The sequence below is a fragment of the Helianthus annuus genome, chromosome 1 (genome assembly GCF_002127325.2).
Source record: "Helianthus annuus cultivar XRQ/B chromosome 1, HanXRQr2.0-SUNRISE, whole genome shotgun sequence".
Taxonomy (NCBI): Eukaryota; Viridiplantae; Streptophyta; class Magnoliopsida; order Asterales; family Asteraceae; genus Helianthus; species Helianthus annuus.
Genome location: NC_035433.2, coordinates 50969278 through 50994808, shown reverse-complemented (window position 1 = coordinate 50994808; position 25531 = coordinate 50969278). Strand labels below are relative to the sequence as shown.

The following is a 25531-nucleotide window of genomic DNA, read 5'->3' as shown; positions in this document are numbered from 1 at the left end:
AGGCGGTGACAAAAACAGGAACTAGGGTTCCGGCCGGTTACCATATCCCACAGCCGATCTGGCTTGAAGACGATGTCCCTGGCAAAATGCAACGGCCGCGCAGCTAGGATTCCGCCGCAAACACAACCGCGGCTCTGCGACATTGGAAGCAGATCCAGCCAAACCAGGTATGTATTTTGACGAACGAGGTTAGACTTGACATCCATTGCTCTGTTTCTTTGGATGAGTGTGGGTCGATTTAATGTATGTCGGTGTTTGATGTGGTGTTCTCCGGCGACGCTCTTTAGTGACTTGAAGATGGTGTGGCAATCCAAGTATGCAGTCATAGAAGCTGTTGTTTCGTTAGTTTATTTTTATTTTTTTAACCAAAGAGCAGAAAATCGATCAATTATGGAAGTAACGATGTAAGATATATGCATAAACTTGACACACCCTGTTTAAATCCGAATTGCAAATCCATATGCTATATCCAATGTTCTTATTCGCATAATATTAAGTTATAATATGCTTATTGATTATTTTGTGCCTTTGCAACTGAAATGAAGCAACAAATGTTAGTTATATTTGGATCTAATAACTATAAGTTATTTGCAGAAGCAAAAATGGAATGAAGAAGTTGTTTGGTAGACTATGATTCGGATGCAGGCTTCAGCTATTCATATTTATACAATGATTAGACTCGATGTTTATATTTAAGTTTTTCTATTTCTGTTGCTCCAGCAAGTGCCGATGCCGTAACAAATCAAAAGAATACCGAACACCGAACAAGCTTTTTGGCTTCTATGATATGTGTGTGAACCTGGCCGCAACGCGGTGGGTGTTACATCTAGTTTATGTGTGAAGTTGTACCAATCCGGCTACATTCTTGATAAAACTAGCAACTATCGTAGTAATGTTGACGCTGCTCTATTTTGATAATTAGATTGTAAAATAGGTTAAAACCAATGTAACTAAAACGAACAAAAATGTATAAATATTTTTTATATGTTAGTTCCTTCTCTTGTTTCCATCATCATTCATTATCACTTTCGAGCCCTAAGTAATTTGTATTGTCTTTGTAATCGGTTAAGGAACCGAATTCTATTCACCTTCTTTGTCTAGTTGTAACCAGTTTCTTAGATTGATTTGGAATAAAATGTTTGATTTGTATTACATCATATCAGAATTCAATTCTTTGACACTAAACATGTTAATATGTTAAAATTATCCTATTTCGCTTATACAAAACATGTTAATATGGGTTGCACAGTGCGATTCGATTCGGTTTTGAGTCATAAACATAACGAAATTCAAGTTAGTTATAAAACATAGGATTCTAACCTAGTGAGTCATTTATAGTCTTAGGAAGCCGATGTTAGTCATTGATGCCGGTTTCCCGAAACGATCATCGCTTGCTAAATAAATATAGACGGAACATCAATTAATAATTGAAAGAATATTAATTGAGCCTATTAAAATTTGTAGAACTTGAATGATGGGGTATGGTACTAGACCCGACCCGAGCGGTCGGATATTCCCCTTACTTATTGCTTTTATTATAATATTTATTATTATTATTATTGCGTACTAACCCGCGAAACCTAGCGCTTTGTAGTTTACACTACACTAGGTTGTGGGCTTTAGAGATAACCCCTAACTGGGCCTGGCCCATTGAGGTTAGGGGAGGCCCATATCCCCTATATAAAGTGGTGTTCACCTCATTATTAGGGTGGAGGATATGGAGCCGCCACACTTTTGTTCTTGGAAACAGGGGATTCTTTGCTCCACTTTCTTGTCTTCTCCATTGCAGATCTAGGTTCAAGAGGAAGAACAAGGTGTGATTCTTCACCCTTAAAGAGAAAGCGGTCCAATTATCCCGGCGGTGATTCCGTGTTTCTTCATTGGCGCCCACCGAATCAAAATCTATATCCAAAAAAAAGGTCACACTTCATTTTTTCTCTCTCTCTTTCTAGATCTGTGTTCTTCGTGTATGCTTAGCTGGTTCAGACTTTGAGATCTGTTCCAATGGAGCTCTAAAAGAGGGTTATTGACAACATTTCATAGATCTGTTCTATCGAAGTTCAATAGACCAGATTTACCTTTTTGGGTTAAATGCAAATACATCCAGATCTGTGTTCTTGAGAAATCCACACAAGAGATTGTTTCAGATCTGGAACTCACACTTTCTTTGCAAGAAAGGTAAGAGCTGATGACGTGTCATTAATGGCTCCAAATCTCATTTTTGTTTCCCCCAATCTATCTCGGTTTCTTATTTCTTTTCTGGAATATACATGATTTACCGGATGAAAAGACGACCAAATCTGAGTTTGTTTTTAAGTATACATCACGTATTCCGTCAACAACATTCAGATTTGCGCTCATATAGGCTCCAAATGCAAAATCAAAGGTCTAAAACATCTAGATCTGTGCTTGTAAGTGTTTTATTTGCCTGTGCGACGTCTATAAGTGGTTCAAGCTCCTAAATCTGTCATATGGGGGCTCACATAGAGATTTATGGAAAACGGATTTCTCCAACAACCAAATGAGCATAGGCCATCTATATATATATATATATATATATATATATATATATATATATATATATATATATATATATATATATATATATATAGGGTTGAGTTCATTTCAGAACTCTAAATATCTACAGAACTTTTAGAACTCCTAATCAACAATCATTTTATATATAAGTTTTTGTATTTAGGATCTTTTTATCATCTATTATATGTATTTCTTTGATTACATAGATGTTAAAAGTAACTTACATACGTTTAATTGCCAAAATTATATATATGTGTCATAACTAATTACATATATGTAGAAATACTAGTTTACATATGTGTAATTATAAAATTACATATAAAAAATGATAAAATTACTCTTAACATGTATGTAATCGTAAAAATACACATAATAAATGATAAAATTATCCTAAACATAAAATATATAAATAAAAAGATTGTTTATTAGGAGTTCTGCGAGTTCTGTAAATATTTATGGTTCTGAAATGATCCTGGCCCTATATATATATATGTGTGTATATATATATATATATATATATATATATATATATATATATATATATATATTGTTGTTTCATAAGGTGTCATACTTAAAAAAAACCCAAATTATAGGACTGGTCTATGGTTAGCAATGATGATCCATGGATAACAACTAAGAATATTGTGAAGAACATTATGGGGAAAGAATATCAGTTTTATTATTATGGGACTGGATATGAATGTGAAGATAGAGGTGAAGGATATGTTCCTCACGTGACCGAGTAAGTATTTACTTTGTAAGCCCATTTTGTATTTACATATTTGAATATTTAAAGTTATATAAATATATTGCATTGCAGTTGGAGATTTCACGGTTTCTTTTACTGCACACAAAGAAACATGGTTATTGGTGTCAGATTTGCGGAAACTAATAAGAAGTTGTTACTGGAGCAAGTGGAGGATGAGGATGCTGATAAAGAAGATGTTGGAAAGAAGAGAAAAGTGGATAAGGAGGAGGAGGATAAAAAGAAGAGAAAAGTGGAGGAAGTGGATAAGGAGGATGATGAGGAAGTGGAGAAGAAGTTGTTACTGGAGCAAGTGGATGAGGAGGATGCTGAGGAAGTGGAGAAGAAGTTGTCTTCATTGAAACTATTAGTGCTAGATGTATATATCAATTATAATGTCTAAATCTCATTCGTTTCTTCTTCAAACCGATCCGATTATTGTAGTGTTGTGTTTGAGTTTTCGTGTGTTTTTGAGATGTATTGGAACTTGATTTGAGTGTGAATTGTTTGTTTTCGTATTGTGAGAGATTGTTTCCTGTTATTCAATTGTCTATTCAAACTGATTTGTTATTGTGTAATCCTTCAACTGTGTTTCCTTCAAAACTGTTAATATGCGCTAGATAGAGCTAGCTGTAATAATTGTTCACCTATAAATCTAATAAAATTGTTCACCTATAAATCTAATAATTATTGTTAGTAATTAGTATTAGTTTGTGTTCGTGTTTGAGTGTGTAATCATATGCCCTAGATGCTAGATATAGAAGATGTTACTTATATTATTATTATTATGTGTGACATTATTGTTGGAACGATGATATATGCCATCTGCTATGCTATGCTATATTACATATGCGCTAATATACATGATACGTTTCATTTCATTTCTTGCAGACCTACTACTGTCAACAACATGAATCTGCAACCCAATCTTACAAAACAATTTCACAAGTAACATGCATCTACTTTTGTTTTATTTATTTATTTTTTATTTTTATTATTTTTTTTATTGATTACATTGTTTTTTTTATAGGATTAACCAGTTTTTCAGCCAAGTTAAAATAGTGACACATGGAATCTTTGGTATTCGTAAAATTGGGATTGTTCAAGTCTTTGAATGGAACTCCAGTTCCGTTGAGGATCCTAGGTCTTTGCATTGGCAAAATGTGGCTCGTCTTAACAAGAAGACTCATACTACTGATGATGAGTTGACCGATGACGACATGTATGTATTAGTATCAGTTAGATCCTTAAAGTGATTAATGATTGCACATAGATATGACTTAATTTTAATTTTAGGAAACAAGTGTATATGATAATGGTGATGGAGTTGATGAATCCCGACATGGGTGAAGAGCAAGTGAATGAGGCATTTGGTTCAATCAAGGAGAAGTCAATGGATATAGGTATCACTACTATTGGTTGCATCTTGCCTAAACGGTTAGAGAAGGTATATACACTATATATATATATATATACTAGTTGTTTACCCGCGCGATGCGGCGGGAAACATATCTCTTAAGTTGGTGAGTTTAGGGCTATGTACGGGGATGTAGTTTTCGATGTGGCATGCAACGATGATGGTGGCAGTGTAGCAGAACATGAGGGTCGGTTGCCGCCTTCTTTATTGGTGAAGAATCAACGGTCTGTGGCTATTGGTGGTTTCGCGATGGCGTTTGGTGGTTATTGTGCGACGGCCGGTTACCGGCTTCATGAGAAAACAAAGAAAATTGTGTGATTGTAGTTATGTTATAAAGGGTTTTAAAGATGTAGGTACATAAACGGTTTTGAATGATGAATCGTATCATTAGTTACAATGAGCCCTTCGGCAGTGGGGAAGCTTGACGTTTTCTAAAATTGTTCAGGGCCTTTGAAATTTAAAATACCGCCGAAGAATTGATGGTATTGTTTGAAAGCCAGAAATCTCACCCAAGAGATTAAGGGTATAAAGGGTATTGTTGGAAAGGTATAAAGGGTATTGTGCTTTAGAGAGTTGTACATCATGCTTTAAAGGTGTTTTAAGTAAAGTGGCAAATTACCTTAAGTTGTCCTTGCAATATGCTTTATAATATAGTATAGATATAGATATAGATTAATGAGATCAAGTAATAAATGAATTTTAACTTTATTAGCACAACTTTTATCACATGTTAAATTTGCAAGATAAGTAATATAGGTAAAATAATCCTCGTAGCTAGAGCTTGAGAAAATCAGGTTCTCAAACAAGAGCAACAAGTATAAGGAAAACAATAGAATAAATAAATACCTATGAAACCGTATACGATATAAAAACTTTGTTGCGAAGACTTTGATAAGACCACCCGTAGTGGGGTTTTTTTGGGCGTTTTTCCGAAAAAAAACACCCCACAATGCCCTTTTTCCACAACCGGGCCGTTTTTTTCAAACAAATTGTTTTTGGTAACAAATCAAGCTCTACTCTCCATTAATTTGGAGCCTAAAAAATATAACAATGCAAAGCACACCAAAAGCCAACATGACACTATTAAACTATTACCAAATCACCATTTTTTTTAATTCTCTCAATTTAAAGAGCTTGAGACAGGGGAAGCCTATTAATTCTCGAAAAGGTAAAATAAATATGAATTGTTAAAAATAACAAATTAAATAAATTGAAAAACACCATGTATACCATTTTACCATGAGTTGTTCCACCATGCCATTTACATGTTTCCATACTTTCATAGAAAGAAAAACATAAAGAGAAGAGTTACAATAACCTTAAATCTCCCAAAAAAACCAATCATACCATGCACATATTACATACCAAAACAACCTTAATAGTTAGATACTTCAACATTAAAAAGTAAAAAAGAAACTTAAAACTAACCCCCCAATTCATACAACTTTCAGGTCAAACACTCTTGTTTTCATATGCTTAGAAGATCATGTGTCCGCTTTTGTTCTTGGTCATCTCTACCACCTCTCGTTTGCGATAAAACACAACCGTTTGCGATAAAACACAACCAAATGGACCCGATCATAACTTATACTCACCAAATGCAAGGCTTACGATTCCATTTTCGCCTATTGATAAATCTGCTATGAGTGCAGGCCAAGCATCTGGATTGATATTGTCAATGTCTATGAAACCAGAACGTTGCTGAAGGATCTGCACATACCCTGTTCCATTAGTGAACGTTAAATGTATGTATGTAGATTGTATTACTGATTTAAAAAAAAAAACAAAAGTGTTTCTTTTCTTTCAAACCTATACAACTTACAGCCAAGTCTACAAAAAGATAGCAACAATCGTTGTTCTGTATCTGTGATGTCCACATTCTTATAATCCTTTCTTCAATTGGATCATTTGAATCTCCTGGCGTAACGACAGAAAGGCTTCAAGACGGCATGGTTGTCTTCCGGTTGTCAAATATTAAAAAAAACGATAACATATTCAGTTGTTAAGTTGTTAATCAGGTAACTTTTACATGTGGGTAAAGTGCCTACTTCTTCAATCATGGATCAACTGAACCATTTTGTTTATAAGAATGCCTATAGGAAAAGGACTTTACTCTTTCAAGTGCTTCTTCAAGTGAAGATGGTTCTGCGGCAAAAGTTATCCTCACCCAATTCTTTAGTCCCACTGTACGTCCTGCAAAAACCAAAATAATCGTGATTATTTACCAGTTTCAACTCATTTACTTACACATGACTCGTTTTGTGTCATATTTCATATCAAACGTGATAGGCTATTTGTTTGTTTGTTTTTTCCTTTTGTCTTTAACAGCTTTTCGAATAACTTTATATAGAGTTACATTCGAATGAATATCGAAATGTGCCCGGCCTGGATGGTTAGAGTGTGCCCTCTTTACTTAGTCAGCCCGAGTTCAGGTCTAGCGAATGTTTCTACGTGATTTGCCTTCGAAACCAAGCATTATAAATTATACAACCCCCACCGCAACACGCAGGTTCACTTCCTAGTTAAACAATAAAAAGAGTTAATTACATGTAGTATGGTCAGATTTCGGATTTGCCAATATGGTGCCTAAGTTCCGTTTATTACACTTTTAGTCTCGTCTTTAATTTACGGGTAACATATTCAATTTACAGTAGAAGAGGAGGAGACAATTCAAACTCATGTATAATAACATTTTTACCCTTAATACTTTATAAACTAAAAGCTGAATCAAATTATAAATAAACTAAAACTGTGGGACCCACTCTTAAAAAATAAAAACAAAAAAACAAACCAAACCAACCCCTCCCCGCCCTGACTACCATTCATCTTCTACCAGATCTGCTCCAATGGACCATAGATCTCTTGCCTCACTTCGGAAGGTCAAAGTGCATAATTATATTCGTGTATAAATTTTATATATATAACACATAGGTTTATTCAAATCAACCCGAATCGAGTTAATCAGTTAAAAAATTTATAATTTTCTCTACGTCCGGTTCGAATTGGTTTTTGTAACTCTAAATGGTATTATGTTCTAACAAATATTGCAAGATCATATAAAAGTAGAGGATATATAGTTAAGAAAGTACCATATATATCAGAAATCAAAATGACAGCAAGCTTAGAAGCAGGAGAACCAGCAGTGTACGATGTTAAGCCTCCGATAACTTCTATGTTGACATGGTTAGTCTCAGGAGTGGCACTTTCTTCTTTACACATTTGATCATTTTGCCTGACTTCACATGTAAATATCAAGCCTGTTATGTCGTAAAATAATCCGTAGGTTCAAGCGTCGCTATCCAGTGACCCTGAAATAACAAATGCATCATTCAATACTCTTCCAAAACAACTCGAAAGTTACCACTGCAGTTTTCCCGCTGCCTCGAAAATACATGTAAACTTGTGCATCCACATCAATCATCATGTGAAAAACAATAAAAAAACATATATAAATATAAGTTAAATAAAGTAATATAGATGAAAACATTTAAATATTTAGATCTTGAATGATCCAAATGCCCATCACTGATTCATAAAATAGAAGACATGCATGTTACACAAAGATGATTAGTCAAATACCCAAAATACCCGAGAATCATCAACCACTTTGAGATTAATTCTTATTTGTATGAAAGTCTTTATTTGCATTTAAATGTATCAAATATATGTTTCACCTTAAATTAAAGTAAAGATAAAAACATACGCTCTCAGAATGCTCCAAAAGAACATTGAAATTTCTTGACAGAAAAACCATCCTACAAATCTCTAATCAAAATATGAGAAATAAATTCATAAATCTAAGAGGTGATGGTGGATGAAGATTTTAACCAACACAATGTAAATCGAACTGTAATTAAAGCACATAATGAAAATCTAAATCTGAAGCACGAAGTCTCCTAAACCCATAAAAATCCGAGGAATATCGCTCATATGTCTGACTACTCCAAAATTAAATAACTTACCGAGGAATATCGCTCATATGTCTGACTACTGCAGCAGCTTGAGGAGGCTGTGGAACACAATGATAAACCAACAAAAGAGAAATTGAAGCATAAGATCACAGATAGTTGAAATCACCTAATAAATCAAAATAAAAACACCTTAAAGAATACCCATAAAGATTAATACCAATAAAAAGTCCATATCGGCATGATCAATGAGCTCCGATTGTGACATTGTTAGGGCTTGGGACTCCATCTTCAACCATCTTAGGGAAAACCTGTACAAAAAACCCAAAGAAGATCTGTGGTGAAAACCTGTTCAAATCAACAAATCTTTAAAATAGATAAAAAAAAATAACCACCATCGTCTTCACCAGATGCGACGGCTAGGGATCCATCTTCAACATCTTAGGGAAGGTGTCCAGATCCTCAGGAACAATAGCTTATGGTGAATAGATCAAGATCCAGATCTAAAATCTAAACCTTTGAGAGAAAGAGAACGAAAAGGAAAGGTGCAGTGAGTACAGATCCTTCTTTGATTTGTGTTTTCTCTCTCCCTCTGATTATCTTTCACAATGCACAAGGTTTTCAAAATGATGAATGGTCCAGATCATAATCCATGTATCAAAATGAACGGTAGAGATTGTGATCCGTGTGAAGTGTTTTATTGTACTTAAAAGGCTTGAGTGAAGTAAGGGTATAAGTGGAAAGTGATGTTTTATGATGCTTAAAAGACTTGTACATCATGTTTTAAAGGTGTTTTAAGTGAATTTATATGACCTTAAGAAGTCCTTTGGATATGCTTATTAATATAGTATAGATAGGTAGAGGATCCTGTAAAAAGTGCTCAAAGTGTGAGAAGTGTATTATAACACTATATATAATACTATATAACACCATATAAACACCGTATAACAATATGTAACACCATATAATACCATATAACACTATGTAACAGTATATATCATTATATAACAAATATAACACTATAGGTTGTCTGATAGCATGTGTATGATAGATGTACAGTGTTATATTTGTTATATAATGATATATAGTGTTACATAGTGTTATATGGTATTATATGGTGTTACATATTTTTATACGGTGTTTATATGGTGTTATATAGTATTATATATATAATGTTATAATACACTTCTCACACTTTGAGCACTTTTTACACTATCCTTACCCTATATATATATATATATACATATATATATATATATATATATATATATTATTGTTGTTTCATAAGGTGTCATACTTAAAAAAAACAAATTGTAGGACTGGTCTATCGTTAGCAATGATGATCCATGGATAACAATTAAGAATATTGTGAAGAACATTATGGGGAAAGAATATCAGTTTTATTATTATGGGACTGGATATGAATGTGAATGATGGGGTATGGTACTAGACCCGACCCTAGCGGTCGGATACTCCCGTTACTTATTGCTTTTATTATAATATTTATTATTATTATTGCGTACTAACCCGCGAAGCCTAGCGCTTTGTAGTTTACACTACACTAGGTTGTGGGCTTGTAGAGATAACCCCTAACTGGGCCTGGCCCATTGAGGTTAGGGGAGGCCCATATCCCCTATATAAAGTGGTGTTCACCTCATTATTAGGGTGGAGGATATGGAGCCGCCACACTTTTGTTCTTGGAAACAGGGGATTCTTTGCTCCACTTTCTTGTCTTCTCCATTGCAGATCTAGGTTCAAGAGGAAGAACAAGGTGTGATTCTTCACCCTCAAAGAGAAAGCGATCCAATCATCCCGGCGGTGATTCCGTGTTTCTTCATTGGCGCCCACTGTCACACCCCCAAAATCCACCTGCGGATAACACCCGCTTCGGGGGCGTGACTGACCAGGATCCAGCCACCAATTATACTGAATACTTAAGTTGATAACAAAAGTAATACTTACTAATCATAAGCTTAGCAAATATTAAGTTCAGAGTTTAAAGTTTTAAGTTCAAAACAGTAATAAATAGCGGAAGCATAAGTAAGGTAGTTTAAAACAAAGTTCATGTTTCAAAATAAGGTAACACCCAACACAAGGGTAGACAGACACTACACGTTCCCAAGCTGCAAGCTCCTTCGTCACTGGTTACCTGCAAAGCATGCAGTAAGGGGTCAACAATAATGCTGAGTGAGTTCACTAGTTGTCCAGTTTTAATTACCAAAAACTTTGTTTCACCGGTTAATTTATCCGTTTATACATGCCCTGGGGAGCTACCCCAAAAGTTAGCGACTAAACTGTTTTTCCAATACCGAACACTAGGTAACCGTTGCGTATCCGCAGGATGCCCCGATGTCAATGTTCTATCATCATTGACGGATTTCTGAGTACATTAGTTCACGACCGTCCCAAACCAGGGCACGGTGTGAGGCTGGTAAACACCTAAATAGCGCTATCAACTAATAACCCGCTCGCCTAACCCGGCGACTAATCGGTATTTGTAGTAGGGACTTAAGTGATAGAGTTTCGTTTAGTGCCGTTAGTTGCAATCCGTATAAACAGTAATTAACCAAAAGGTTTCCCCAATACCCGGGAAGGAAAAGTAAGTTTTGTTCCCAATAACTAGGGAAGGTATGTAAATGGTATCCCCTTTTACCAGGGGATAGGGTTGTTAGTCTCGTGTCCCATACCACCGGGACGCATGCTTTTAAGTTGTGAACTCACCTTGGGTTGCTCGGTAGGTTTAGGTTACTTGTCAATCACGTTGGTCACCACGTCCTAACATGGTTACCGGTATAGGTCAGGTTCGGTGTACAGGTATTCACGTAAAACACATATAGGCACGTACTTGCATACAGTAAATAGTCATGGGGTTATTGGGCCGGCCCTAACAGTAACACAGTCAAACAGAACACAGCAACACATAGTTCATTTAACAGATAGCCCAAGTTAACACAGAATGGCCCAATAACCAAAATGGACAGCCCACTCGCAACCAGCTGGTCTCGAGTCGCAACCAGGTGGTTTCGGCTTGTCATGCTTTGGTTGCGAGTCGTAACCGTGGTCTCGAGTCATCATGCTGTGGTTGCGAGTCGCAACCGACGTAGTTTCGAGTCGCAATCACGTGGTTTCGACTTGTCATGCTTTGGTTGCGAGTCGCAACGGTGCGGTTTCGAGTCGGAATGCTGTCGTTGCGAGTCGTAATCTGTCACTTTCATATACACGTGATGATGCAGATATGACAGTCCAAATAGTACCAAGAATTCAGGCCCATTTTAGGAAACAACCAATAATATTTCACTAACACTTTGCCTAATCTGAATGCTAGTAAAGATAGATCAAACTTTGCCATTTTTAAAACCTTCAAACCATATTCAACAAGTTCATCCTATATTCATATTTTTCTAGGGTTTTCATCATAACAAATCATACCCTTTTATGAACCAAAAATCACATTTTTATGACAAGATTAACATGGCAAGAACAAAGAACATATAATATATAGCCGAAATCTTATGTTTAGCATCATCATTTTTGCAAGAAATAAAGAAGCATAGTATGGTTAGCCATAACCATTCTTAATCTACCATTTCTAGTTATTTTAAGCATGTTTAGCAATTTTTCATACACAAGGTTTAACACACATAATCCAACTTCACAAATCATCAAAAATCATGTGCAACAATTTTAACTAACCATCTTCTAGTTCATACAATATACATAAATCTTATGCACATGGTAACAACACTAACCGGTTGTGAAGAAGGAGGATGAGCCGAAAGAAAGGAAGAAAATGAGAGAAGATGAAGTGTCCGAGCGATCCGAGCTTGACCGAGTCCTTGTCCGAGGTCCTTGCTTGAACCGAGAATTTGGAAGAGTTTGGATGTTGTTTTGGGGTTTTCTTGTTGAGAGAAAATAGGAGGAGTGTGTGTTGGTGTGTTGTGCCAAATGAAAGAAATGAGGGAAAGGTTGGATATATATACTAGGGGGTCCAACATAAGCCAAGGGTTTCGGCCCAAACCGGTTTCGGCTCAACGGCCCACTCGAGACCGAGTGGCCCACTCGCAACCGCCCGGTTGCGAGTCATGGTCTCGGGTCGTGGTTTCGGCTCTCATATATACATATAATACATACATACATACATCACACATTAAGCAAATAAAGATCACGTTTCCATTTAATAATATTTATATACACAAAATATTACAAGGTGTTCGTATGGAAAAACCTCGAGTGTCACATTATCCCCAAGTTTTAAGAACTTTCGTCCCGAAAGTTGAAGCAGCCACTGCCAAGCTAGCGTGTTTCAACGGGGTGTCACATCATCCCCCCGTTAGTTTGGAATTTCGTCCCGAAATTCGGTTGTAGCTTCAGTGCTGGGGTTTTCGTTTGGGAATAACTGGGGATACTTAGACTTCATCTGGTCCTCCCGCTCCCAGGTAAACTCTGGGCCGCGTCGTGAGTTCCAACGAACTCGCACAAGGGGTATCTGGCTACGTTTGAGGGTTTTGATTTCTCGATCCGTGATCTCAATCGGTTCCTCAGTAAAGTGTAGCTGTTCATCAATCGTCAGTTCCTTAAAAGGAATCACAAGTGTTTCATCCGACAAACACTTCTTCAGGTTAGATATGTGAAAAACGTTGTGCACTGCACTCAGCTCTGCAGGCAGGTTTAATCTATAAGCAACCTTACCGATCTTCTCGGTAATTTCGAATGGTCCAACATACCGTGGATTCAGCTTGCCCCGTTTACCAAAACGAACCACACCCTTCCAGGGTGAGACTTTAAGTAGAACCCGGTCCCCGACCTGGAATTCTAATGGTCTCTTACGCTTGTCAGCGTAGCCTTTCTGACGGTCACGAGCTGCCGCCATGCGTTGCCTGATCTGGGAAATCTTTTCCGTTGTATCTACTACCAGTTCTGGGCCTGTGAGTTGACTATCACCGACTTCCGCCCAGCAGAGAGGTGATCGGCATTTACGACCGTACAATGCCTCAAAAGGTGCTGCCTGAATACTAGTGTGGTAGCTGTTGTTGTAGGAGAATTCCACCAACGGTAGATGCTTCTCCCAGTTCTTGCCAAAATCGATCACACATGCTCTAAGCATGTCTTCCAGGGTTTGGATGGTGCGTTCGGACTGCCCATCCGTTTGCGGGTGATAAGCGGTGCTCATGTCCAAACGTGAGCCAAAGGATTTGTGCATAGCTTGCCACAACTCGGAAGTAAAACGAGCGTCTCGGTCGGAAATAATAGAGGTTGGCACCCCGTGCCTGGAGACTACTTCCTTTAAATAGATTTCTGCCAAGGTAGAAAACTTGTCCGTTTCCTTAATGGCCAGAAAGTGTGCAGACTTAGTCAATCGATCTACTATCACCCAAATGGTATCATTCCCGCGTTGAGATCTAGGTAACCCTGTAACAAAATCCATGGAAATTTGCTCCCATTTCCATTTCGGGATTTCCGGTTGTTGTAGTAGGCCTGCTGGTTTCTGATACTCGATTTTGACTCTTGCGCAGGTCAAACATTTGCCAACATAGGCTGCTATGTGGGCTTTCATGCCAGGCCACCAGTAAGTGGTCCTTAAGTCGTGGTACATCTTATCTGCACCAGGATGTACCGAATAACGGGACTTATGGGCTTCGTCCATCACAAGTTCTCGTAGATCTCCGTAAAGTGGGACCCAAATGCGCCCTGCCACATAGTAGGCGCCGTCCTCTTTCTGTTCTAGTTGCTGTCTCGATCCTCGCAGGGACTCAGCCCTGATGTTTTCCGGTTTCAGAGCTTCAATCTGAGCATTTCGGATCTGGGTAGGGAGACTAGACTGGATAGTAAGTTGTAATGCTCGCACGCGCCGTGGTATAGTGTCTTTCCGGCTGAGGGCGTCTGCCACAACATTGGCCTTGCCCGGATGGTACTTGATGGCGCACTCGTAGTCATTCAGAAGTTCAACCCATCGACGTTGTCGCATGTTTAATTCCTTCTGCTTGAAGATATGCTCGAGACTCCTGTGATCGGTGTAAATGGTGCACTTGGTACCGTACAGGTAATGTCTCCATATCTTAAGCGCAAATATCACTGCTCCCAGTTCTAAGTCGTGTGTAGTGTAATTCCTTTCGTGCGTCTTAAGTTGTCGAGAGGCGTAAGCAATAACTTTCTCGCGTTGCATCAACACGCAACCGAGCCCATGAATAGACGCATCGCAGTAGACTACAAAGTCGTCAGTGCCTTCAGGTAACGAGAGAATAGGAGCACTGCAGAGGTTATCCTTAAGCCTCTGAAAAGCAGATTCCTGTGCTTCATTCCACTTGTAGGTGACGCCTTTCTGAGTGAGTGTAGTGAGGGGTTGTGCAATCTTTGAGAATCCCTGAATGAATCTGCGGTAGTAACCTGCCAATCCCAAGAATTGGCGAACTTCAGTCGGAGTCTTAGGGGTAGGCCAATTCTTTATAGAGTCGATCTTAGCTGGGTCGACGTGGATTCCATCCTTGTTAACCACGTGCCCAAGGAAATGGACTTCTCGAAGCCAGAAGTCGCATTTCGAGAACTTGGCGTACAGTTGCTCATTGCGAAGGAGTTCGAGGATAAGGCGTAGGTGCTGTTCATGCTCTTCCTGACTTTTCGAGTAGATCAAGATGTCGTCTATAAACACGATCACGAACTTGTCGAGGTAGGGTTTGCATACTCGGTTCATAAGATCCATGAACACTGCAGGGGCGTTGGTCATTCCAAAGGGCATAACGAGGAATTCATAATGACCATAACGAGTTCTGAATGCAGTCTTGGAAATATCTTCATTACGGACCCTTAACTGATGGTAGCCTGATCGCAGATCAATCTTAGAATAGTAGCTCGATCCTTGCAGTTGATCAAACAAATCGTCGATTCGCGGGAGAGGGTAACGATTCTTGATGGTAACCTTGTTCAACTCACGATAGTCTATACACATTCGGAACGTGCCATCCTTCTTCTTAACAAAGAGTACCGGTGCTCCCCAGGGTGATGAACTAGGACGGATAAATCCTTTATCCAAAAGTTCTTGTAGTTGTGTCGAGAGTTCCTTCAATTCTGCGGGGGCTAGTCGATAAGGTGCACGAGCTATAGGCGCTGCTCCGGGAGCTAGCTCGATCTGGAATTCGACCTGACGATGGGGAGGGAGTCCAGGTAGTTCCTCAGGAAATACCTCGGGGTAGTCACGCACTACTGGAAAGTCTTCAATCCTCTTTTCCTTTTCCTGCGTGTTGGTAACAAGTGCTAAGATAGCGGTGTGCCCTTTTCGTAAACACTTCTGGGCTTTCAAGAAAGAAATAACGCCGGAGATTTCTCCACTTTTGCCACCTTGTATAATGAGGGGTCTGCCAAAACGGCGAGGAATACGAACTGCTTTCTCTTGACAGAGGATCTCAGCGCGTTGCTTGGATAACCAATCCATACCAATAACGACGTCGAAGCTTCCGAGAGTAACAGGGAAAAGGTCGATGCTGAATGTCTGACCAGACAACTCTAGTTTGCAACCCTTGACAACGTGTGAGGCCTCGATGTTTCTACCATTGGCTAACTCGACGATATGAGGAGAACTTAGTAACGAAAGCGGACGCTTAAGCTTCTTACTAATACGTAGGGATACATAACTAGCATCGGCACCGGAATCAAATAACACAGAAACATAACGATCATCGAGTAGGAACTTACCCGTCACGACATTGGGGTCATTCCTTGCTTCACCAGCTCCAATCACGAAAGCTCTTCCTCTAGCACCATTCCCAGCATTGTTGTTCTGATTGTTGTTCCCAGCTCCCTGATTATTGTTGCGGTTCTGATTCAGTTCAGGACAATCCTTCTTAAAGTGCCCCTCAGCTCCACACTTAAAACATGCCCGGTTGTTTCCCTGCTGCTGTTGCTGTTGGGGTTGTTGCTGATTCTGTCTAGCTGGGAACTGACTTCGACAATCCTTGGCGTCGTGCCCCATCTTGTGGCATCGCTGACACTGGCCCTTGTTACATACCCCATTGTGGTGTCTGTTACACTTGTTGCACTTAGGGTAGCTTCCCCGGTAGCCACCCTGTTGCTGAGTGCCCTTGTTGTTATCCGTTTTCCTTTGCTGTGCTGGGGCCTGAGTGGGGTTAGCATCCTTGCTTTGACTTCCTTCCCACTTACGCTTGCTGTCACTCGAAGTTCCGACAGTAGCACTGATCCTTTTGGGCAATCTGCCCTCTTCCACGGCCTGATCAGTAAGTTTGTGAGCAAGTCGAACGATCGGCTGAATGGTAGTGTGGTTGGCTGAAGTGACATGGCTTCGAATTTCTGGAGCTAAACCTTTGATGTACAGTTCGATCCTTCGGTACATTGGTCGTGACATGTTTGGGCAAAGAGCAGCATAGTCGTTAGACAGCTTGGTGTAGGTTTCAATTTCCGACCCAACCATCTTGAGCTCATAGTACTCGTTCTCAAGCTTGTGGATGTCATCCCGGTGACAGTATTCATCCTTAATCATATCCTTGAAATCCTCCCATGCGGTAGCATTTGCAGTTTCCAACCCAAACATCTGAATCTGCGCCTTCCACCATGAAAGCGCGCTTCCTTCGAGCGTAGCAGTAGCAAACTTCACCCAGTTCGCAGGGGGACACTCGCAAACAGCAAAAACAGCTTCAATTTTCTCAATCCAATGCAGAAGACCTATGGCACCCTCCGTGCCGTTGAAAGGGAGAGGCTTGCAATCCATGAAAGTTTTGAAAGTACACACGGGTGGTTGCGCAGGTGCATGCTGACCTATAGGGTGAGCTGCAAAAGCCGCAGCCACTGTGTTGAGCAGGTTAGTGAACTGAGCCTGCGTCATGTTAATGTTTCCTCTTCCGCGTCCACTCATTGTCTTCATAACCAGAAAACACAGTATGAGTGTGATGCCGTAGTGTAGCGAGAATGAGATAGAAGAGAGAGATGTATCTATCTAATTTAGGCACACTAGTACGTATATCATAACCGGAAACATAAAGCAAACAAGTAAACACTGGTCCGAGCTATGAGGTCAAATGTGTCGAGCCTTGCACTTGGAGTGTAGTGTCGTTGCGAGTCACGGGTTATAGTCTGGTTTTCTCCAAAAAGATTTTTCCCTTTTTAAAACCAAGTTCACTATAACCAATGGCTCTGATACCAATCTGTCACACCCCCAAAATCCACCTGCGGATAACACCCGCTTCGGGGGCGTGACTGACCAGGATCCAGCCACCAATTATACTGAATACTTAAGTTGATAACAAAAGTAATACTTACTAATCATAAGCTTAGCAAATATTAAGTTCAGAGTTTAAAGTTTTAAGTTCAAAACAGTAATAAATAGCGGAAGCATAAGTAAGGTAGTTTAAAACAAAGTTCATGTTTCAAAATAAGGTAACACCCAACACAAGGGTAGACAGACACTACACGTTCCCAAGCTGCAAGCTCCTTCGTCACTGGTTACCTGCAAAGCATGCAGTAAGGGGTCAACAATAATGCTGAGTGAGTTCACTAGTTGTCCAGTTTTAATTACCAAAAACTTTGTTTCACCGGTTAATTTATCCGTTTATACATGCCCTGGGGAGCTACCCCAAAAGTTAGCGACTAAACTGTTTTTCCAATACCGAACACTAGGTAACCGTTGCGTATCCGCAGGATGCCCCGATGTCAATGTTCTATCATCATTGACGGATTTCTGAGTACATTAGTTCACGACCGTCCCAAACCAGGGCACGGTGTGAGGCTGGTAAACACCTAAATAGCGCTATCAACTAATAACCCGCTCGCCTAACCCGGCGACTAATCGGTATTTGTAGTAGGGACTTAAGTGATAGAGTTTCGTTTAGTGCCGTTAGTTGCAATCCGTATAAACAGTAATTAACCAAAAGGTTTCCCCAATACCCGGGAAGGAAAAGTAAGTTTTGTTCCCAATAACTAGGGAAGGTATGTAAATGGTATCCCCTTTTACCAGGGGATAGGGTTGTTAGTCTCGTGTCCCATACCACCGGGACGCATGCTTTTAAGTTGTGAACTCACCTTGGGTTGCTCGGTAGGTTTAGGTTACTTGTCAATCACGTTGGTCACCACGTCCTAACATGGTTACCGGTATAGGTCAGGTTCGGTGTACAGGTATTCACGTAAAACACATATAGGCACGTACTTGCATACAGTAAATAGTCATGGGGTTATTGGGCCGGCCCTAACAGTAACACAGTCAAACAGAACACAGCAACACATAGTTCATTTAACAGATAGCCCAAGTTAACACAGAATGGCCCAATAACCAAAATGGACAGCCCACTCGCAACCAGCTGGTCTCGAGTCGCAACCAGGTGGTTTCGGCTTGTCATGCTTTGGTTGCGAGTCGTAACCGTGGTCTCGAGTCATCATGCTGTGGTTGCGAGTCGCAACCGACGTAGTTTCGAGTCGCAATCACGTGGTTTCGACTTGTCATGCTTTGGTTGCGAGTCGCAACGGTGCGGTTTCGAGTCGGAATGCTGTCGTTGCGAGTCGTAATCTGTCACTTTCATATACACGTGATGATGCAGATATGACAGTCCAAATAGTACCAAGAATTCAGGCCCATTTTAGGAAACAACCAATAATATTTCACTAACACTTTGCCTAATCTGAATGCTAGTAAAGATAGATCAAACTTTGCCATTTTTAAAACCTTCAAACCATATTCAACAAGTTCATCCTATATTCATATTTTTCTAGGGTTTTCATCATAACAAATCATACCCTTTTATGAACCAAAAATCACATTTTTATGACAAGATTAACATGGCAAGAACAAAGAACATATAATATATAGCCGAAATCTTATGTTTAGCATCATCATTTTTGCAAGAAATAAAGAAGCATAGTATGGTTAGCCATAACCATTCTTAATCTACCATTTCTAGTTATTTTAAGCATGTTTAGCAATTTTTCATACACAAGGTTTAACACACATAATCCAACTTCACAAATCATCAAAAATCATGTGCAACAATTTTAACTAACCATCTTCTAGTTCATACAATATACATAAATCTTATGCACATGGTAACAACACTAACCGGTTGTGAAGAAGGAGGATGAGCCGAAAGAAAGGAAGAAAATGAGAGAAGATGAAGTGTCCGAGCGATCCGAGCTTGACCGAGTCCTTGTCCGAGGTCCTTGCTTGAACCGAGAATTTGGAAGAGTTTGGATGTTGTTTTGGGGTTTTCTTGTTGAGAGAAAATAGGAGGAGTGTGTGTTGGTGTGTTGTGCCAAATGAAAGAAATGAGGGAAAGGTTGGATATATATACTAGGGGGTCCAACATAAGCCAAGGGTTTCGGCCCAAACCGGTTTCGGCTCAACGGCCCACTCGAGACCGAGTGGCCCACTCGCAACCGCCCGGTTGCGAGTCATGGTCTCGGGTCGTGGTTTCGGCTCTCATATATACATATAATACATACATACATACATCACACATTAAGCAAATAAAGATCACGTTTCCATTTAATAATATTTATATACACAAAATATTACAAGGTGTTCGTATGGAAAAACCTCGAGTGTCACACCCACCGAATCAAAATCTATATCCAAAAAAAAGGTCACACTTCATTTTTTCTCTCTCTCTTTCTAGATCTGTGTTCTTCGTGTATGCTTGGCTGGTTCAGACTTTGAGATCTGTTCCAATGGAGCTCTAAAAGAGGGTTATTGACAACATTTCATAGATCTGTTCTATCGAAGTTCAATAGACCAGATTTACCTTTTTGGGTTAAATGCAAATACATCCAGATCTGTGTTCTTGAGAAATCCACACAAGAGATTGTTTCAGATCTGGAACTCACACTTTCTTTGCAAGAAAGGTAAGAGCTGATGACTGATGCGTGTTAGTGTGTATATATTTTAGATGTATATTTAACCCCTTTTTACACTTTTAGCCAAGTTTTAAATTTATAAAACACGATATTTACTAACACTAAACACACATATGGGCAAGTGCACCCATCGTGGACGTAGTATAGTGTTGGTAAGATACCGAGGTCATCCAAGGACACAAGAGCTTTTAGTACCGGTTTATCCTCAACGTCTAACCAAATCAAAATGTTAGAAAAGATTTTTAAACTAAGAAAATAAAAACTAACTAAATGCTGAAAATAAAATAAAAATAAAAACAGATAGACAAGATGAATCACTTGGATCCGACTCGTGTATTAGTATAACCTTTGATTATTTTCGCACTTTTGCACTTGTTTAAGAGATTATCTTAGTTATTGTAGTAGGCCCCTCTTTTGAAGGCGACGTTACCCTCAACCCAGTAGTTTGAGTCAGCAAGGATACAATCCTAAAGGGTCAGATTATTGAAAGATAATGAATTAAGTTATTAATGCAAATTATGGTAGGCCCCTCTTTTGGAGGTGACGTTACCCTCGACTAAGTAGTCTGAGTCAGCAGGGATACAGTCCTAAATAGTCTGGTTAAAGTATTAATAGTAGTTAACTTATGAGGGGGTCAAAGAGTTTGGATCCCCGCCATCCAATACCTATGGGCATTGAAGGAGATCCTACTAAATTTGACCCAGGTCCCTTGCAGGACCTCTAAACGCTGAACAAGGGCAAGACCCTTACCAAACCGTTCCCTTAACCCCCGACCAGGTAGCCAACATACCTCCATATAGACCGTGGAGATATGAATGGTGAAAATCTTTTATTTTATATAGACAGTAAAATAATGCCAAGACACCACGGACAAACGATAAGGAAGAATCACCTTCAACATAAGCAACTAGTTATTAAAGTCATTAATACAAAACCAAATAAAAAGTGCAAAAGATTGAAAATAAAAAGTATTATACTAAATACTTGTCTTCACCAAGTGATGTAAGAGACTTAGGCAAACATGGCCTTGATTGTCAAGAACTCTTACGATCAATCTTGGATCCCGAGACGACTCACACACTCTATGATGGACAATGGATGATGGTGGTGGATGATGGTGTTATGGTGGTGGTGGGTGGTGGATGAAGTGTGAGAGAGGTGGTGTGCCAAGGGATGAGTTGCAATGAAACCAAGCACTCCTATTTATAGGCTGAACAGAAGGCTGGGCACGGCCCCGTGCCTGTCTGACACACTCTTTCTCTCTCTTCATTAATTGTAATTCGCAATTACAATTAATGCGCCTGCTGTACTTTCGCCACGCCCCCGTGTTCACTGGGCACGGCCCCGTGGTGGGCAATAGAAGCTTCTATAGGTTTGTCTTTTCTGCTGCTTCTTGGGCACGGCCCCGTGCTGGCTGAGCACGGGGCGTGTTCAGTCTTCTGCCTTCTCTATTTTGCTTGGGAGGATGCTGTTGAGGGGTCGGGCAATCCACTTATGTTCCTTTTCTTGTATTTATGTTAGATTTAGCTGTCTTTTTGCTTCTTTTGTGAATTTGAGCTCATTTAATCCTGAAAATACAAAAAGAAGACAAAAACACTCTTTTTCCAACATTAGTACTTAAAAAGGGTTAGTTTTATGCCTCATTTGATGTAATTTATATGTTGCATTTTACACACATCAAATACCCCCACACTTGAATTTTTGCTTGTCCTCAAGCAAAACTCTTTAATATGTGGCTTACACTCCCAAATGGAGTGGGTAGAAGAGAAGGTTTTGGCTTGTCATAGAGTGTCGGGAATCCAAGATCTTTTTGGGTTTTATTTTTATTTATTTACAATCCTATTCGTTATGATTTATTTAGAACGTTTCATAGGAGAAATTACTTATCTGGGCATAGCATGCCTTTTTAAAATTCCATTTATATACAAGTTCACATATCTCGCGGGAGAAATCACTCACACTCGGCCGAAGGTGTATTTTTAGTGAATCACTCGAGAGCGGCATGGAACTTATTCCTACCATAGGCTTGCCAAGCAATCAATCCTCCTCCTTTTTAACTTGTTACCTTTGTAAATATCAAGAGGACTTTTTGGGTAAAGGCTTGGGCTAAAGGTAGGTAGTTGGGTTAGTGGTTAGTAGAAAAGGGCGAAAAAGCGTAAAAAGCGTCGGTTTTCGTAAAACATTTTGTTTTAGTGACTTTTTATTCTTAATGAAGTATTTCTTCAAACAAGCTTTTGTTTTAAGAGCTTTGTTTGTTTATTTCTAACTTCATCATCATTTTTTTTTCAGTCACACGAAAATCGAGCTTGTTACTAAAAAGAAGGGTAAAAATAAAAAGGGTTTTTGGTGGGTAAAAAGGTTTTAGGGTAAAGAAATGAAAGGTTTAGGCTCAAAGGGGTTAACTAGGGGGAGTTTTTGGGTAGGTGAAAAGAAAAATAAAAATAATGGTTTTGAAAAAAAAAGGGTTAGTCCTAATGCCTCCATCATTTACTTACTTGGGTTTAAGTTGGTAAGGACCCGGAATGAATCGTCGTGGCAAGTTCTAGAGTTGTAAGAACCAAGCGGCTATTCACACAAGAAACGAAAAATGAGCATTTAGCTTAAAGATGTGTATTTATATGCTCAATAAAGGCTCAAAACTCACTTTTTGTGGGAATGGGTTTTTCTATGTGATCAAGTATATATAATCGAATTTTAACTAAGCTTTTCATGCCGTTTCATAATTTTCTTATGTTAGTTCTTTTTATCACGACGCTATCGGTTGTAAATTTGTAAAAATATAACCTTATTAATCTTAGAATTTCCAACTTAAACTTTAGACAAGTAAAAAAAATGAAAATTTTTGAAAAAATTTGGGGTGAGTAGCGGTTCCAATAGAGTTTTGTGTAAGGCTTGTTATTAGGACTTGCAAAATTTCAAGGTTTTAGCATCCCCCCTACACTTAAATTACACATTGTACTCAATGTGTCCCAAAAATAAATTTTTAGGTTGATTAAATGTGTAACATGGTGTTAAAAGCAAAAATTTATGTTACTGGCAGTCTGGACACGGCCCCGTGGGGACCGGGCACAGCCCCGTGTTCAGGTGCCAGTAACGATAATTAAGAAAAAGAAACAGAAGCCTGGACACGGGGGCGTGTCTGGTGAACACGGCCCGTGTCCAGTTGCCTGAACTGGGCATTTTTCTGCAGGGGGTTCAGCACGGGGTCGTGTTGGCTGGGCACGGCCCGTGCCGAACCTTCTGTAATGGAGAAATTGTTGTCTGATGGCCTTGTTCTTGTGCATGGGGCCATGTTTCTCGTTTCCCTTATCATCCTTTACCACCATGAGTGTGTTTTATTCCTGCAAATTAAAACTAAAAGATTAAACTAAACTAAGGATAGTTCCGCAGAATGCCTCCGTGGTGCGCCACGTTTATAAGGGTCCTTGGCTAGACCCAAAGTGAGGTTATATATTTTCTGAGTGGGATGTTTTGCATCCCATGTTGCACCGTCGGAGAGCAGCATCCAAACTCGAATCAATAACCTTCATGTAGTTGACCGGGTCATCGTCCTCTATTCTCTTCCCAACCCCGAACTTTACTTCATCATCTCCGTACCTTAAGGTGAGCGTTCCGTTATTCATGTCTACCACTGCTTGTGCGGTGGCTAGAAATGGTCTCCCTAGTATGAGGGGGACTTAGGTGTCTTCTTCCATATCGAGTATAACAAAGTCGGCCGGGTAGACAAATTTGTTTACCTTTACTAGGACATTTTCGATGACACCTTGTGGGAATTTGACGGATCGATCAGCAAGTTGTATGCTCATTTTTTGTAGGACTCGTTGTTCCTAGGTCGAGTCTTTTGAACATTAATGAGGGCATGAGGTTAATGCTAGCCCCAAGGTCGGCTAGTGCATTACGAACGGGGGAGTCCCCGATCGAGCAAGGAATTGTGAAGCTTCCGGGATCGATTTTCTTTTGGGGAGTTTGTTGAGTACGAGGGCAGAGCATTCTTCGCCTAAGTTAACTAATTGCAACGTTTCAATTTTCCTTTTATGAGTGAGGAAGTCCCTCATGAACTTAGAATATTTAGGCATTTGGGTTAGGACATCAATAAAAGGAATGTTGACATGCAATTGTTTTAGTAGACTTTCGAATTTTGCGAATTGCTCATTGGTCTTTTGACGAATTAACCTACCGGGGTACGGAACTCGAGGAGCCTTGGTAGGCTCTGATGATGGAGGGGAGTCCTTCTCTTGCAGAGGCGGTGGTATAGTCTCCTCTGTCGGCGGTGGCGCTTCCGCAGGCCCCACGGTGCGGTTTCGTAATGTGATGAGATGGACTTGCACTTTTGGGTTTGTTTCGGTATTGCTTGGTAATGCGCCTTGTGGTCTCTCGGAAAAATTTTGGGCTAGTTGACTTAATTGTTTTTCTATGTTCTGAATACTAGCTTGTTGATTTCTAAAATTTGATTCTAATTGTAGAAACCTTTCCGAGTTTTTCTTTTCAGTGTCGGAGATGAGGCGAGATATAGTATGTTCAAGCCTCTCTCGTCCACCTTGTTGTTGAGAGAAATTTTGTGACTCATTTCTTGGTTGTTGAAAGTTTGTTCGTTGGTTTTGTTGGTTACTACTATTGTCGGGTTCTCTCCAACCAAGGTTAAGATGATTCCGCCATCCTTGGTTGTAAGTGCCCGTTGGAGGACCCGACGACCTAGGTTTATTGTCAATGTAGCTTACCGACTCTTGTTGATCGTCCGTTTCTTTCATACAACTCCAATTTTTATGTGGCCCACCACACCCTTCACAAGCCATAACCGAGACCGTTTTTGTCATTTCCAATTTTTTTATTTTTGAAGAAAGGGCCTCGATTTGGGCTTGTAAAGAAGTGTTTTCATCAACCTTATGGGCGCCCGGGGCAATAGATTTATTGCCTCGGGGAGTGTGCCACTGAAAATTGGTTTGAGCAATTTCCTCAATTTGGTTATATATTTCATGCGGGCGGCGATTACCTAAAAGTCCCCCGGAGCTAGAGTCAAGTGTCTGCCTTGTGTGTGGCAACAACCCATTATAGAAAGTGGATACTTGTTGCCATATCGCA

The 25531-nt window shown here is 39.6% G+C and overlaps 2 protein-coding genes across 10 annotated transcripts; one reads left to right on the top strand and one right to left on the bottom strand.

The window, feature by feature from the left end:
* The first annotated feature begins 1722 nt into the window (after positions 1-1722).
* On the top strand, positions 1723-3861 carry LOC110936290. 3 transcript variants are annotated; one of them, XM_022178655.2, is made up of 3 exons: positions 1723-1919; positions 3132-3280; positions 3359-3861. In XM_022178655.2, the coding sequence occupies exons 2-3, from the start codon at positions 3141-3143 to the stop codon at positions 3684-3686; spliced, it is 468 nt and encodes a 155-aa protein (XP_022034347.1). In that variant the 5' UTR covers positions 1723-1919; positions 3132-3140; the 3' UTR covers positions 3687-3861. The 3 variants fall into 3 exon arrangements, with proteins under 3 accessions (XP_022034347.1, XP_022034340.1, XP_022034330.1); XM_022178648.2 differs by having other exon boundaries at positions 1723-2178; XM_022178638.2 differs by having other exon boundaries at positions 1723-2411.
* A 2158-nt stretch (positions 3862-6019) lies between these two features.
* On the bottom strand, positions 6020-9196 carry LOC110866480. 7 transcript variants are annotated; one of them, XR_002551395.2, is made up of 7 exons: positions 9004-9196; positions 8829-8919; positions 8663-8709; positions 7790-8008; positions 6814-6893; positions 6523-6657; positions 6020-6421 (listed from the first exon to the last, which is right to left on the bottom strand). XR_002551395.2 is itself a non-coding variant. In XM_035977952.1 (3 exons), the coding sequence occupies exons 1-3, from the start codon at positions 7917-7919 to the stop codon at positions 6279-6281; spliced, it is 342 nt and encodes a 113-aa protein (XP_035833845.1). In that variant the 5' UTR covers positions 7920-8298; the 3' UTR covers positions 6020-6278. The 7 variants fall into 7 exon arrangements, 1 of the variants encoding a protein (XP_035833845.1); XR_002551397.2 differs by having other exon boundaries at positions 6020-6410; positions 6749-6893; positions 9004-9195; XR_002551396.2 differs by having other exon boundaries at positions 6749-6893; positions 8663-8699; positions 9004-9195.
* Between the last annotated feature and the right edge of the window lie 16335 nt (positions 9197-25531).